The sequence below is a fragment of the Pogoniulus pusillus genome, chromosome 17 (assembly GCF_015220805.1).
Source record: "Pogoniulus pusillus isolate bPogPus1 chromosome 17, bPogPus1.pri, whole genome shotgun sequence".
NCBI lineage: Eukaryota > Metazoa > Chordata > Aves > Piciformes > Lybiidae > Pogoniulus > Pogoniulus pusillus.
Window position 1 is genome coordinate 23,956,424 of NC_087280.1, and position 13,664 is coordinate 23,970,087.

Sequence of the window (13,664 nt, forward strand, 5' to 3'; positions counted from 1 at the left end):
AACCCCACCCCACCCCCCCCGAACTGGAGATCCTGTGCAGCCTGCTCTAGGTGATCCTGCTTTAGCAGGTGGGTTGGACTAGATCTCCAGAGGTCCTTTCTAACCCCTGCCATTTGGTCTCAAGGTACTGAGTGCTCAGTGTCACACAGGATTCCTATGGGACAGGTCAGCTAGGGCACTGAGTGGCTGCTATTGGGAGGCTTAGCAATTCCTCCTGCTTCTAAACTGACACTTTCAGAGGTGCACTTGCATAGATGTGCAGTTTCCAGGAGGGTTGTGCTGAGGGTGTTCCAGCCGGGCTGCCCTGTCGCTGGAACACCCAGTTCCGTGAAGCGTTGATTTGGCAGATGGGAGTAAGAAAGATTGTGCTAAGCAAAATAAGCAGATGCACAGTCACTTGGTGAGCATCCTTCGAAGCAGTAAGGACAGAATGTCCAGAGATGCATCTGTGCTGTTCCTAACCTCCCACTCAGGCTCAGGAGGAGGGTGGACAATGTAGCCCTACAGACCTTGAGTTGCTGGTGGCTGCTGTAGTGCTCCAAAACCTCTGTTCAGTTTGAATCAGCATTCTGATACCGTTTGAGTATTGTGCAGTAGTGGCAGCAGGATGTTGGTCGAGTGCTGTCTCTTTGTATTTGCTTCTCTTGTCTTGACGTGTTGCTGCTTCATTTTTAATGTCGTTATGTGAATTAAGCTTCTCTAGCTTGAGCCTTCTCTCTGTCACTAGCAGCCTGGAGAATGACTCTGCAAATGTTCTGTGCTGCTGGTGAGCAGAGCTGCTCACCGGGGGAATAGGGAAGGGAACAAAAGGTGTTTGGAGACCTCAGAGTGAAGTGGTACCTCGGCTTTTGTGCATGTAAATGTTTCCAGACTGCTTGAACTGCACTAGTCTTGGTTCTTTTTCTCTTAGCTGTGTTGTGCTTCGGGAGTAGATGATTTTTCGCTGCTCTGCAGCTGCTTTGGTGTGGAGCCTGCTCCTTGCTTAATCAGCTGTGCTCCCTGTAAGTGAGCAAACAGTTGTGATGTGCGTGGACTTGGGGCTGCTCTTCTGAGTTCTGTGACACTGGGGGAGGAGAAGTTTGAGCCCAAGGGCAAACGAGGCTTTAACAATAGAATGGTGCTTTTCAGAATACAGTGAAGCAGACCCCTTCATGGTCTGCAACAGTCTGCATTGGCTCACTTGGCTAGCTGTGGCCCGATGCTACTGAGCACAGATGGGCAGGATACCTGCACTTCTTCCCTTGAGCTTAATGCTGCCCACTGGCACAGAGCTCTATGGTAGGCAAGGTGACACCTGTGATGCTCTAAGACTCTGGAAAGGTTTTGGCTGGTATTTCTCCCAGTGTCTAAAGCTAAGCTTGGCCTCTTCTACGAGGAGCTGAAGTTCTGCACTGTAGTTCTGTAAGGCAGTGGCCAGGATAGACAAAGTCCTAAGTCTCTGCACTAATAATTCGCTTAAGTAACATCAGCCTTATCTTCAAGATAAGATGCAATTAATTGACTTCTATAGAGTCATCAGAGCCTTTCCTTGGCTTAATCTTGTACATTAGGTGTGTGCACTGACAAAAGCTACTATATGCACAATAAAAGCTAATGCAGTAGTGTTCTGTCTGTCTGACAAGGTGATACATAGGGAGTCCAGCAACTTCTGGTGAATACCAAAACCCTGGCAGGCACACAGTAGAACAGATTTCATCAGTTAAAATAACACTGTGAAGAGGAAAAAGCAGTTCAAGTAGGTGGAAGGAAATTAAATTCAGGGCCTGTCTGTGAATTAGCACTCCTGGAGAAGGAAAACACTTTAGTCTTTGGTCTTGATGGCTACAAAACTATTCTTGGGTGCTAAGCAAGCTGCCTTGGCACATGCATCCAGCCCTCTTACATGCTTTGCTTCTGCTCTGAGGGTGTAGGACTTCTCAAAATGTATGTGGGGGAAAAGCTCTTGTCCAAGTCACCTGTCTTACTGCTCTGCTGGTGGTGCCTGCTGCTGTGAACTTTATCCCTGTAACCTCACAGTACCTCTACATTTGGTATCCAAGCCAAGTGTTGCATCGGATGGAAAGGTCAAATTCCACTGAAAGCGACAGCCAAGAAATTCCTGTTGAGATGTGGTATAACCACTACCTGCTGCTTTGTGCACTCAGCAGCCAGCCAGATCCTGGCCTGGGCGCTGGCTCTGGCACAGGGCAGAGGGATTTGCACCAAGGGCCCGTGTTTGCTATGCAAACAGTGTCCTTGTATGCATCCTTGCGATAGGACATACCACTGTGCCCTCTGTTGGGAGACAGTCTGACAACAAAACTCTGCTGGGTTTTGCCGGGCTCCTGATCACTCTAGCAAGGACTAAGCTTTATTTCTCGTGGCCACATCTTCTGAAGTGCTCAGCTGGTTGTTAATTATAGCTGCTGTGCTTTGGGTTCTGGTTTAAGTGGCCAGGAGCAGAGAGTGATGCATCGAGATGATCTCAGTGTTTGCTTCTGACGCATTCTCTTCTGAGCTCCCCTGGAAGATAACAGGAGGTTCTGCATGCTGCAAGCTTGGGCTGGTGAGATGCCAGCCTCAAAATAAGCAGTGTGAAGTCTTGTGTGCTTAAACATAGTACTGGGGTGGCTCTCAAACCCTTCTACGTATGTAGGGTTTTTTGAGACCTTAAAGTAGCAGCTTAGTTTTAGCACTTCCCCCCCCCCCCCCTGTAAAAATAAACCCTCTTGATCCAAAACCTGCTGGGGAAAAGGCTGTGCAATAAAGCTTAAGGTCTCTCCTGATTGCTCTCACACCGACTGTGGTACTTGTGTTGCTTCTGTGACCTCTGACTGTCCTCCAGTACTTTGCAAAAGCCTTGCCTGGGAGCCTTTCCCATCCAGAGAGGTTGCTGTAGCATCTTTCCTGGGTGTAGATGTTCCTTGTGTATGTTTTCATCTGAGTGGTATCAAAACATCTTCCTCTGCTTTTCAGCCATCGAAAGCTCATCACTGTGACAAGCTTCCATTGACTTCCTGGGATGAAATGCAAATAGTGCTGGCATAAAACTTGTCTCTAAAAGCCTTTGGAATGCTGTAACTTTCCACCCTTTCCCTCAAAGTTCTCTCTTCAAAACGTGGTTCTAAATATCTTACCTGGTAGTGACAGGCCTGTGACTGGTTTTGCAGGGAGTCTTTTGGAAGAGACACTAGCTTTGGCTGATAGTAAAGATGGTTAATTTGATGGAAACATCCCCTAAAGAACTGAGTTCAGTGTAGCAGCTTTCCTTCTTCCCCCTTCTGAGGAGAGGGGGAGCCTCCTTTCTGATCTGAGTCTGCCTAGGCACAACTCTTCAAATTAGGGTAGTTTGCTTTCCTCATGTCTAGCAGATCTGCTTTCAGAGGTTTACTCCTCAAGCAGGCTCTACACATAAATGAAACAAGCCCAAGAGTTGTCTTACCTGTCTAGAAAGAGCATCTCTGGCCCTTCTCAATGTTAGTAGGGAACAGAGGGTGCTATGCTGCCTGGTAGAAGCTGTAAAAGTGTAGGACTGGGAATTCTTAGAGGCTTTCAGGTATGCTCCTCTGTTTTGATGTCTAGCTGTAGTGAGCCAGTGCACTGACTGGTGGGAGGGCATCTAGAGGGCTTTTGTGTCAAACTGCCACTGCTGGAAACGGGATTCCTTCAGGACTCTTCAGTGTGATGCAGCATAAAATACCCTTGCTAATGGAGCCCCTGTTAGAGAGGCTGTCTTTGCTTTTTGCCTCTGGGGAGCTGTGTCCAGCTGCATCTTTGCTGTAGCCCAAAGTGTTTCTAATGCTTCAGTGAAATCTGCCAGGCTTTTGGGTGCTCATTAGAAGCCCTGAGGGAGGGACCCTATGGGAGAGGCTTCTTTTTAAAGTCTCTTTTTAATGCTGGCTTTCCAGCCTGCAGAGTCAGGCTCAGCTTTGGCATGGGTGAAGGAGCTGTAATGGTTGGTACTCAGGAAATCCTGTGTGTGCCCTGCTGAGTCACAGAGGGAGGTGGCTTCTGCGCTGGAGGAGTCTCCTCCCTCCAGGAAACCTGGAACAGAAATGTGTACAGGTCTCAGGTTTGTCAGTCATGAATTCCACTTATTGTCCAAATAAGTATCTAGTTGATTTTTCCCCCAAATCCAGTGCCTGTGAAAGGATACAGAAGGAATTTGTGCCTCAGCTGGCTTTTGTGCTTGGTTTCTATTCCTGCCTGGGGACATGGGGTTGTGCTCATTATACTTGTACAGGTCAAGCTAACAGCAATGCTGAAATGTTCCCTGTAATGGGACTTTATTTCATTTCCACCTATCTTATTCTGTGATGAAAGGCCAAATTATGAGACTTCACAAATCCAGCACTTGCTTGTAATTTGATGGTTTAAGTGAATCCTCAGTCACAGATGGGATGTGAGGTTATTCCTTGAAAAGACTGCCAGGCCTTGAAGTGATTCTTATTCAAAGAATTATACACTTAAGGTGCTTTTTGGCCTCAAGAACTTCAGCTTCTTTTGTGTTTCTCACTGTGACTCGTAGAAGCTGTGGTGGATGAAAAGGCAGCTTGATTGCTTTCAGTGATACATCTGCTCCCTCTTGCTCATTTTGTCCAGCCTGCTGAAAGTGGCTCTAATGTTGTGTACACAGAAAAGGCCAAATGTTGATATTAATGCTGGCCTGTTTAGAGGAGATTCTAGATGAAAGTTTGGCTCAACACTGGCTATCTGGCCCTTGTCATAGACAAGTTTGGGTCAGTGCAAAGAGCATTGAACAAAACAGAAGCAAGGTGACCTCGTCCCTGCTGGTAAGCAGGGAGGCATTTGTCCTCTGTGGTTGGAGGCAGAGCTCTCAAATCATGGAATCATAGAATGATTTTCTTTGGAAGGGACCTTCTGACCTTACAGTGGTGGAGGCAACCACCAGCTGACTGGAAACATTCCATGCCACTGCCCCAAGCAGTATCCTGGACCTTGAAAAGCAAGTCTTATGGTGACAGCATGCCAGAAAGCACTGACTTGGACAAAGGGGATTCACTGCACATCCAAAATCACAGTAGGAGGAACAGCCTTAGGCAAAGGCAAGCCCACATCAGCAGGAGAGGGACCTCTTGTTATGGAAGGGTGGGGGAGTCTGATGCTTGCCTTAAGGATTTTGTTAGAGGTGAGAATAGCCAATAAACTAAATGACACTGCCTAGCAACAGCTGATCCTTCTGAAAGTAACTCCAAGCTAGGACACTTTTTAAAGCTAAAGTGAGACACAGAAATAACAGAAAAGATGTGATGTAAGCTGATGTGGGAGAGAAGACTGTCTAGGAGATGCAGTGTAGCTGGACCAGTGGTGGTGAGCCACTGGTACCACAGCTGATAGTGCCCAGTTTTATTTGGAACAAATTCACTACTGTGAAAGCTGCAAACAGCAAACTGACTTGAAATCCAGGCAGCAGGAATCACAGAATCAGCCAGGTTGGAGGAGAGCTCCAAGCTCACCCAGCTCAACCTAGCACCCAGCCCTGGCCGGCCAACCAGACCATGGCACTAAGTGCCCCAGCCAGGCTTGGCTTCAACACCTCCAGCCACAGCCACTCCACCACCTCCCTGGACAGCCCATTCCAATGCCAATCACTCTCTCTGACAACATCTTCCTCCTAACATCCAGCCTAGACCTGCCCTGGCACAGCTTCAGGCTGTGTCCCCTCCTTCTGTCCCTGGCTGCCTGTCAGCAGAGCCCAACCCCACCTGGCTACAGCCTCCCTGCAGGCAGCTGCAGGCAGCAATGAGCTCTGCCCTGAGCCTCCTCTGCTGCAGGCTGCACCCCCCGAGCTCTCTCAGCCTCTCCTCACAGGGCTGTGCTCCAGGCCCCTCCCCAGCCTTGCTGCCCTTCTCTCAACACCTTCCAGCGCCTCAACATCTCTCTTGAGTTGAAGGGCCCAGAACTGGACACAGCACTCAAGGTGTGTCCTGTCCAGTGCCGAGCAGAGGGGCAGAATAATCTCCCTTGTCCTGCTGCCCACACTGCTCCTGAGCCAGCCCAGGAAGTTCTTGGGTAATTTGTGTAGCAGAAGCATGATTTTTTCCTGATGAAAACAATGCAAAGATGATGGCAACAGAACATCTGGGAGTTTCTGCTAGGGAAGATTTGCTTCAGCACTTTGAGTAGTTGTCCTTGAGCCAGTGATTGTTCAGAAGCTTGCTCTGATCTTCTCTGGGCAAGGTACCACTAGAAGCCACTACTGTGGCTTGCCTATTGCCTTCTACACAGCTGGCAGTAGTGTTGGTGAAAGTCTAGGTATGGAAGTGAGGTGACATACAGCAGCTGAATGTTGCCCTCAAACTCTTCACTGGGCCAGTGGAAGCATAAATGGCTTTTTGGAGCCAAATCCTCTCTCCTTGCTACTGTGAAGCTCAGAAGTAGGAAAAAAAAAATCAGAGCTGTCAGCTGTGAAATGTCTCTGCTTGCCTTCACCCTCTGTTCTCCTGCAAGGCAGATGGTTGTGGTGGCAGAACCTTGCGACTTCCCAGCAGGCTGGTGGTGATCAATAGCTGATGTCAGAGTTGTGTTTTTCCAGGGCGTTTTTGGTGTGGCTGCATTGAGGACATGAAACACTTACTGAGGCTTTGTGAGTAAGGCTTTGGTATGGCTTGTCCTGGTGGTGTGGGTTTTGGAGTTGGAAGCAGCAGCTGTGGTGGTGAGCTTTTCCCTGGAAGCTGCAGTTCCCTGTGGGTTGGTTCTGCCTGTGGAGAATCCAGTTCTAATTGTGAATGGTTGGAGACTGAAAGCTTCCTCTCTTTTATTGGCCTCGTCAAATTGCTGTGACAAGGCTTGGTGCCTGTGCTCTGGTGTTAATTGGGTGGCTGTGTCTGAGGCTCCTGGTGGCTCTCACCAGCTCGCCGAAGTGTGACATGTTGTAACTTCTCACAAAAGGGAAGTGTGGGAACAAGCAGAGACTGTTTACAAGCTGCCATCTGTAGGAGTGTGCTGCCTTGCTAAGCCTGAGTGAAAATAGCAGGAAACTTTTCAGGCTGGCTTCACACTTCAGTAGCAGTGTGGAGAGGAACAGCAGCCCTTTACTTCTGGCCACTTAAATCTCAGGGGATTTGGTACTTGGTGTAGCTGTTACTGCCTTTACAGAGGTGGTGACTCTGATCTGCTCGAGATTCAGAGCTTGACATTGGTTTTCCTTAATGCTTTGACTCATGAAGGTGTGGTTTGGATGAATTAAATAAGCTGTAGGCAAATGATCTGGTCTAGAACCTATTAGTGCCACAGAATTGATTAAGGATGTTGAGCATCTTCCTTATGAGGAGAGCCTGAGGGAGCTGGGGCTTGGAGAGGAGGAGACTAAGGGGTGACCTCATTAATGGTTATCAATATGTGCAGGGTGAGTGGCAGGAGGCTGGAGCCAGGAATATCTGCTGGATGATGCCCAGGGACAGGCCAAGGGGCAGTGGGTGGAAGCTGAGGCACAGAAGGCTCCATGTGAACCTGAGGAAGGATTTTTTTCCCTGTGAGGCTGACAAAGCACTGGCACAGGCTGCCCAGGGGGACTGTGGAGTCTCCCTCTCTGCAGATATTCAGAAGCCATCTGGATGCATTCCTGTGTGATCTGCTCTAGGTGATGCTGCTCTGGCAGGAGGGCTGGACCAGATGAGCTTTTGAGGTCCCTTCCAGCCCCTGACACTCTATGGCTCTAGGCAAGAGGCTTGATGCAGATGGCCTGGAGCTGAAGCTCTTGTGACTGAACAGGCAGATGAGTTGCAGCACCTGTGATGTGACCCCTGTATAAAGGAGTGCTCTTCCCTCCCAGCCAAGGTGGGGCCTGATCACTAATAACCAATTTGCTCTTCCTCCTTTCCTCAGGCCAGCTCAGTAGCAGGTGGATCCCAACAGTGGCGCTTTGCTGAGGACTGGCAGTTACTCCTGGCTTGAAGAACAAGTGACATTGGTAAGGCTGACCTGTCAGTTACTGTCTGTCTTGGGTTCCCCACGTGGCTGAGGACAAGAAAAAACCCTGTCTAGTCAGTATGAATGAACTGCAGACAGCTGTTTGGAGCATCTTTGAAGGAAGCTGGATTGCTTTAAAAACTTGACTTTGGGCAGGAGGGATATTGTCATATTGAGGGGTTTATTTCCATGCCCCACCTCCTTTGCCCTGAAGCCCCTGAAAGGGTAGATGTTCATCTGGTCATCCTTCAGCTGCAGAGCTACAGTGAAACAGAAGAAATGCTGACCTTGCTGGTACCTAGTGGCCAGCGTAATGCCAGAGTTGGTTACAGTATTGTCATGGACTTGCAAAATTCAGGCTGGGCAGCTAACAGCAACTCTTCCAAGTTCTCCTTCTACAAGCCTGACATGCACATGTGGGAAGAAAACACATCCAAAGCTGCTGACATCTTTATAGCCTGGCCTCTGACTCCCTGTCTGTCTGAGCTGGATAGTCTTGGCCCAGATCCTGAACTGCAGGGTTTCACACCTGAGACACTGTGGCAGTCCTAGTGCAGCACTGATTTTAGGAATAGATCTTTCCAGCTGCTCATCCAGGTTGTGCCTTGTGGTGCTCAGGGCGGGTTTAGAGCAGTACATCAGGAGCTCAGATTAGAATTTTGGAGACAGAATGAAGTTGCTTCTCGTAGCAGCGTTCACTGGCAAGTTGAGCTGATTAGCAGAGCCTTCTGTCTAAGGTGGCAGTTGCAGTGCTGGACAGCAGTGCCGCTGCTGAGAGCGCTCTCCCTGGTGCGTGTTGCAGGCTCACCATGAGTGCGATGCTGGAGACGCCGGAGCTGCCCGCGGTGTTCGATGGGGTGAAGCTGGCTGCAGTTGCTGCGGTGCTCTACGTTATTGTTCGCTGCTTGAATTTGAAAAGCCCAACTGCCCCTCCTGAACTCATTTACCAGGACTCTGCTTTGTCTCGTTTTCTACTCAAATCCTGCCCACTTTTGACCAAAGAGTAAGTAATAGCTTTTTCTTTTTATCACATTGATTCATGTTGAAAGGAGGAAGAGCTGCACTTAACCATTCTTCTGCCTAGGCTGCCCTAAACCTGAGTGCAAGTGAGTGTCAAGCTGTTCTCTTGGGAAATCAAACACAGAGTCACAGCAGGGCTTAGGTTGGAAGTGACCTCAGAGCTCAGCTGCTCCAGCCTCTCCACCATGCCCAGGGACACCTCTCGGCTAGACTCAGCTGCTCAAGGTCTCATCCAGCCTGGCCTTGAAAGAGGAGGCAGCCACAACCTCCCTGGGCAGCCTGTGCCAGAGTCTCACCACCCTCCTACTGAACAGCTTCTTCCTCAGCTCCAGTCTAGCCCTGCTCTGCCTCAGCTTCAAGCCATTCCCTCTTGGCCTGGCTCTAGACACTCTCAGGAAAAGTCCCTCTGCAGCCTTCTTGCAGGATCCTTTCAGGCACTGGCAGGCAGCTTTAAGGTCCCCCTGGAGTCTTGTCTTTTCCAGACTGAACACCTCCAACTCCCTTAGTCTGTCCTCATGACAGAGATGTTCCAGCCCTTTGATCCTCTTCGTGGCCTCCTCTGGACTTGCTCTAGCAGCTCTGTGTCCTCCTCCTGCTGGACACACCAGAACTGGACATGTTCCAAGTTAAGCACTTAGCTGTTACTCCTCTGTGTAGCAGCTGTGTGCTGATACTGTCCTGTAACAGGATTATATAGCCCAGTGTCTGTGGATGAAGGACAGAGGTGGATGTACTTGTTCCTCTTGGTCTGTTCTCTGTTGGGGCTCACTACAAGGAAATGCTTTCATGGTGTGTCTAGGCACTTCTAATCAGCCCAGGATGGCTACTATTTTTAAAGGGCCTACTCTTACTGCAGTGCCTTAAGTTGGTTGAAAACTAATGAAGTCTCTCACTAGGTAGAACACATCATAACTAGCTTGGTGGAGTAATGACTTCCCGGGCAGTCCCAGCCTGCCCAATCTGCTGTCAGGCTGACCCAGTGTCAGCTTGTGTTTGAGCAGGCTGCTCCTTGCCCTTCCATTCTAGAACCTCCAGAATCAGTGCAGCTGCCCTCACCTTCAGCAGTAATGTGAAGCATTTGCTGAGCCTGTGGAAGGACAAGGGCTTTGATTGCAGTACTTCTCCTGCAATCACTTGGAGAACTTGCAAGTTCTATTTAGCAGCTCTAAATACATCAATTATCCAGTAAGAGCTGAGTGCAGCTGCATGATCCTTTAGGATCTCAAAAGTCAAGCTGACTTAATGATAACCCTTCTAGGGCAGATGAGAAGCATTTAGTGGGGCTTGATTACATAAGGTGTGAGATCTTAGGCCATAGGATCTGTAAACTCTTGGAGGAAACTGCTCTGTTTTAAACTGGAGCACAAAGAGGGTTCCTGGATATGCTGTGTGGTGGTAACTGAAGTCTGTGGTGAAGCTGAGCAGTGAAATTGGATTCTTGCTTATGACTTAACTGCTAAGCAGTTTCTTCCCTAAGAAATACCAAGTAACTAGAACCTCCTTAGTGCATCTTAGACAGTTGTCATCTTGGTGTTGGCACTCCAGATTGACATGTCCCTATTAAAGACAGAACAACATGAAGCTGTGCTGACTCCCAGTCTGGAAGGCATCTTAGTATCAGGCCAATTTTTGAAAACAGATTGTAAACTAATTCAGAGTCTTTTTACTCCTATTCCGGTTCTGTCCTTGTGGCACAAGCTCCTAGCACTACTTTATTAGAGACATGTTTTTGACTTGCACTCAGTTGGAGAGCAAAGTGTTCCCAAAGGAATGAAAACACAGAACATGGCTAAAAATTGCACTGCATCTGCTGTGCATCAGCTGCAGGAGCGAAGAGCTGCTTGCAGAGCCCTGGTGTTTAATAGTGTGCAGGCTTGAGCTGTTTGCTTCCTCCGGATCAGCTCAGAGCTCAGGCTTGCCAACTTCTCTCACAACTGTAGCAGTGATTCCAACAAGCAGAGCACTGCCTGAAAGGTTTGTATGGCCCCAGGAAACAAACTCGTCTGAAAGGAGAGCAACCTTATAGGTTCAGTCTTATCTGTGTGCCTATCTCAGGGGAGACAGGAGCAGCATTGCTGTCAGGGACAGAAAGGGTTTACAGGAGAGACAACTGAGTGTGCAATTTTTTTGGGGTGATTCTGCCCTATTGATCTGCTGAGACCTCACCTCCAATCCTGCCCCTAGTGCTGCTGTCCCCAGCAAAAGGGCACAGAGCTGCTGGAGGGAGTCCAGAGGCCACAAAGATGATCCAAGGGCTGCAGTAGCTCTGCTGTGAGCACAGGCTGAGGGAGCTGGGGGGGTGCAGCCTGGAGAAGAGAAGGCTCCAGGAGGACCTTGGAACTGCCTGCCAGTGCAGGGATCCTGCAGGAAGGTTGCAGAGGAACTTGTGCTGAGGGTGTCTAGAGAAAAGCCAAGAGGGAATGGTTTGGAGCTGAGGCAGAGCAGGGTTAGAGTGGAGCTGAGGAAGAAGTTGTTCAGCAGGAGGGTGGTGAGAGTCTGGCACAGGCTGCCCAGGGAGGCTGTGGCTGCCTCCTGCCTGGGAGTGTTGAAGGCTGGGCTGGATGAGGCCTTGAGTAGTTGAGTCTAGGGCATGGTGCGGAGGATGGGGCAGCTGATCTTTTGAGGTCCATTCCAACCTGAACCATTCTAGGATGTTAACATTGGACTTTCTTAATACAGAACTTTAAAAAGGAAAATCCAAAAGGTTCTGTCCTCAGGCCTGAAAGTCACCTGGAGGCTAAAGGGGAACAAATACATTTAAATCCTGCAATTATGCATGAAATAGTTGGTAGGACTAATTAGCAAAAAAAAAAAAGCCTGTGTGAAAGCAGCTTGTGCCATACTCCACTGCAGGATCTTGCAAGGCTTTGATTGCCTGCTAATTATTCCAAGTGTTAGGAAAGCTGATTAAGCAGCTCTTTTCAGATTCCACTGTGAAAGCAGAATGAGTAGCCCAACAATCCCTCCTGTTACATCAGCACTGGGTTTGCTGGCAGGTCTAAGAACAGCTCTGTACAGCTGTGGACTGGCTTTCAGACCTGGTTGGTTCAACTCATTTATGCTCAAAGGAGGAAGGGGTGAGGATATTGCTGGAGGAGAAAAAAGCAACCAAGCAAGGGGGCAGTGAGAAAGCAGAAATAAGCAAAGTTATTCTGCATGCAGCTGTGCAAAACTATTTTGGGGTAAAAAAATAAATTGGGTTTTTAGTTGCCTTCTGTGGCACCACTCTCACCTATGGACTCCTTCAGTGCATGTTGCCTGTAGTGCCATTCAGTAAACCAGGCAGTGGTGGATGAATAATTGAAGAGCTTTGGCCTGCCTGAGCTGGCTGTGTGCCAGGTGCTTTGTACTTGCAGATGTCGGTGCTGCTTTTTACAGCTCTCTAACTGCTAGAAGCTTTTTACCTATTGATCAAACACTGGTAAGCAACAAACTGTCCTCTCAGGGCTTATGTTCTCTTATTGCCCTTCCAGTTTCCCAGGTTCAGCCCTGTACCTGGGCTTACTGAGTGGAGTAGCATAATCAGACCTATCTCCCTTCAAAGAACTGCTTGCCTACAAGCTCTTGGTACTCTCAAGCTTGGGCCTGACCCCTGTCAGGGGGTTCCTGTCTTTCAGATGGGTACAGAATGCTGCCATCTGTTCTCTCCTTGCTGTGGAAATGCAGCCCTGGCCCCCTGATTCACAAGGACAAATCTGGCCAGTGCTTGCTGTCCAGGGTTAGGCTTTTCCTTGTCTGTTCCCATCTTCTCCTGCTGTGGAGTGTGTACCTTTATTCCTGCAGAGCAGTGGCACAGGTGTCATCCCTATCGAAAATAATTATCCTTGCTGCCTGCGCTGCTGTCATTAGCAAAGGCAAAGCTGCTCGGGCTGAGGCAAACGACTGTCAAGCCTGTTAGTAAACACTGTCACAGATCCAGCCCAGATCCTTCTTATCCTTTGTTCACACAGTAACCTACACTGGCTAAGCAGGCTGCCTGGTACCAGAGGAGTCGTTTGCACTGTCATTTGCTTTTCTCCTAGATGCAAGGAGACAAGCAGTCAGAAAAGCTGTCTTCAAGCTTTTCAGTGTTCTTTTCTTCCACCTAATAGCAAACAGTGTTTGATTCCTGTCACCTCCTCAGTGTTTTACCCTAGGAAGAACACTTCCAGGAGAATAATAAACTAGAAGAACAGCATAACTCTTGAAGCTTTGGCAGATGAACATGGGGAGAGGTAGAGAAGAATGGCAGCTTCCTATGGATAACTTGAAGGATTGACCTCTGAGAGAAGCAACCTCAGAGGGTCTGAGTCCTGGTTAGGTGCTCTGCTCATAGCCTCAGCAGTAGCCCTGTGTTCTCCAGCTCTCAGACCCAAGCAAGACATCCTGTAACACTCCTGTCCTGCTTTCACTGCAATACTGAAAGCTGAGGAAGAGTGTGATGTGCACCTCATTAAGGAAAGGCTGCTGAAATTGGGAAGGAGATCATTTAACCAAGGAGGCCAGGCTGGGCTTCTGGATGCTTCTGACTTCATGCAGTTGCTAGGGACAGAAAACAGGTCTGTTCCACTTGTTTCTTTTTCAGGGCCTCAGGGAAGAAGTTCCTCAGTAGAAGGGTGGTGAGACTACAGAATAGGTTGCCCAGGGAGGTTGTGGCTGCCTCCTTCAGGGCAGATTGAATGAGGCCTTGAGCAGCTGAGTCTAGTTGAGAGGTGTCCCTGGCCATGGTGAGAAGGTTGGAGCAGATGAGCTCT

General features: G+C 48.9%; 1 protein-coding gene across 1 annotated transcript in view; it reads left to right on the forward strand.

Annotated features, from left to right (window-relative positions):
• The window catches only part of ABHD2 (abhydrolase domain containing 2, acylglycerol lipase), a 35,239-nt gene that overhangs the window by 3,834 nt on the left and 17,741 nt on the right, over positions 1-13,664 (forward strand). Inside the window, exons 2-3 of the mRNA XM_064158102.1 lie at positions 7,828-7,912; positions 8,714-8,914. Of these exons, the coding sequence (XP_064014172.1) occupies positions 8,721-8,914 (194 nt within the window). The 5' untranslated portion in view covers positions 7,828-7,912; positions 8,714-8,720. The remainder of the gene's footprint in view (positions 1-7,827; positions 7,913-8,713; positions 8,915-13,664) is intronic.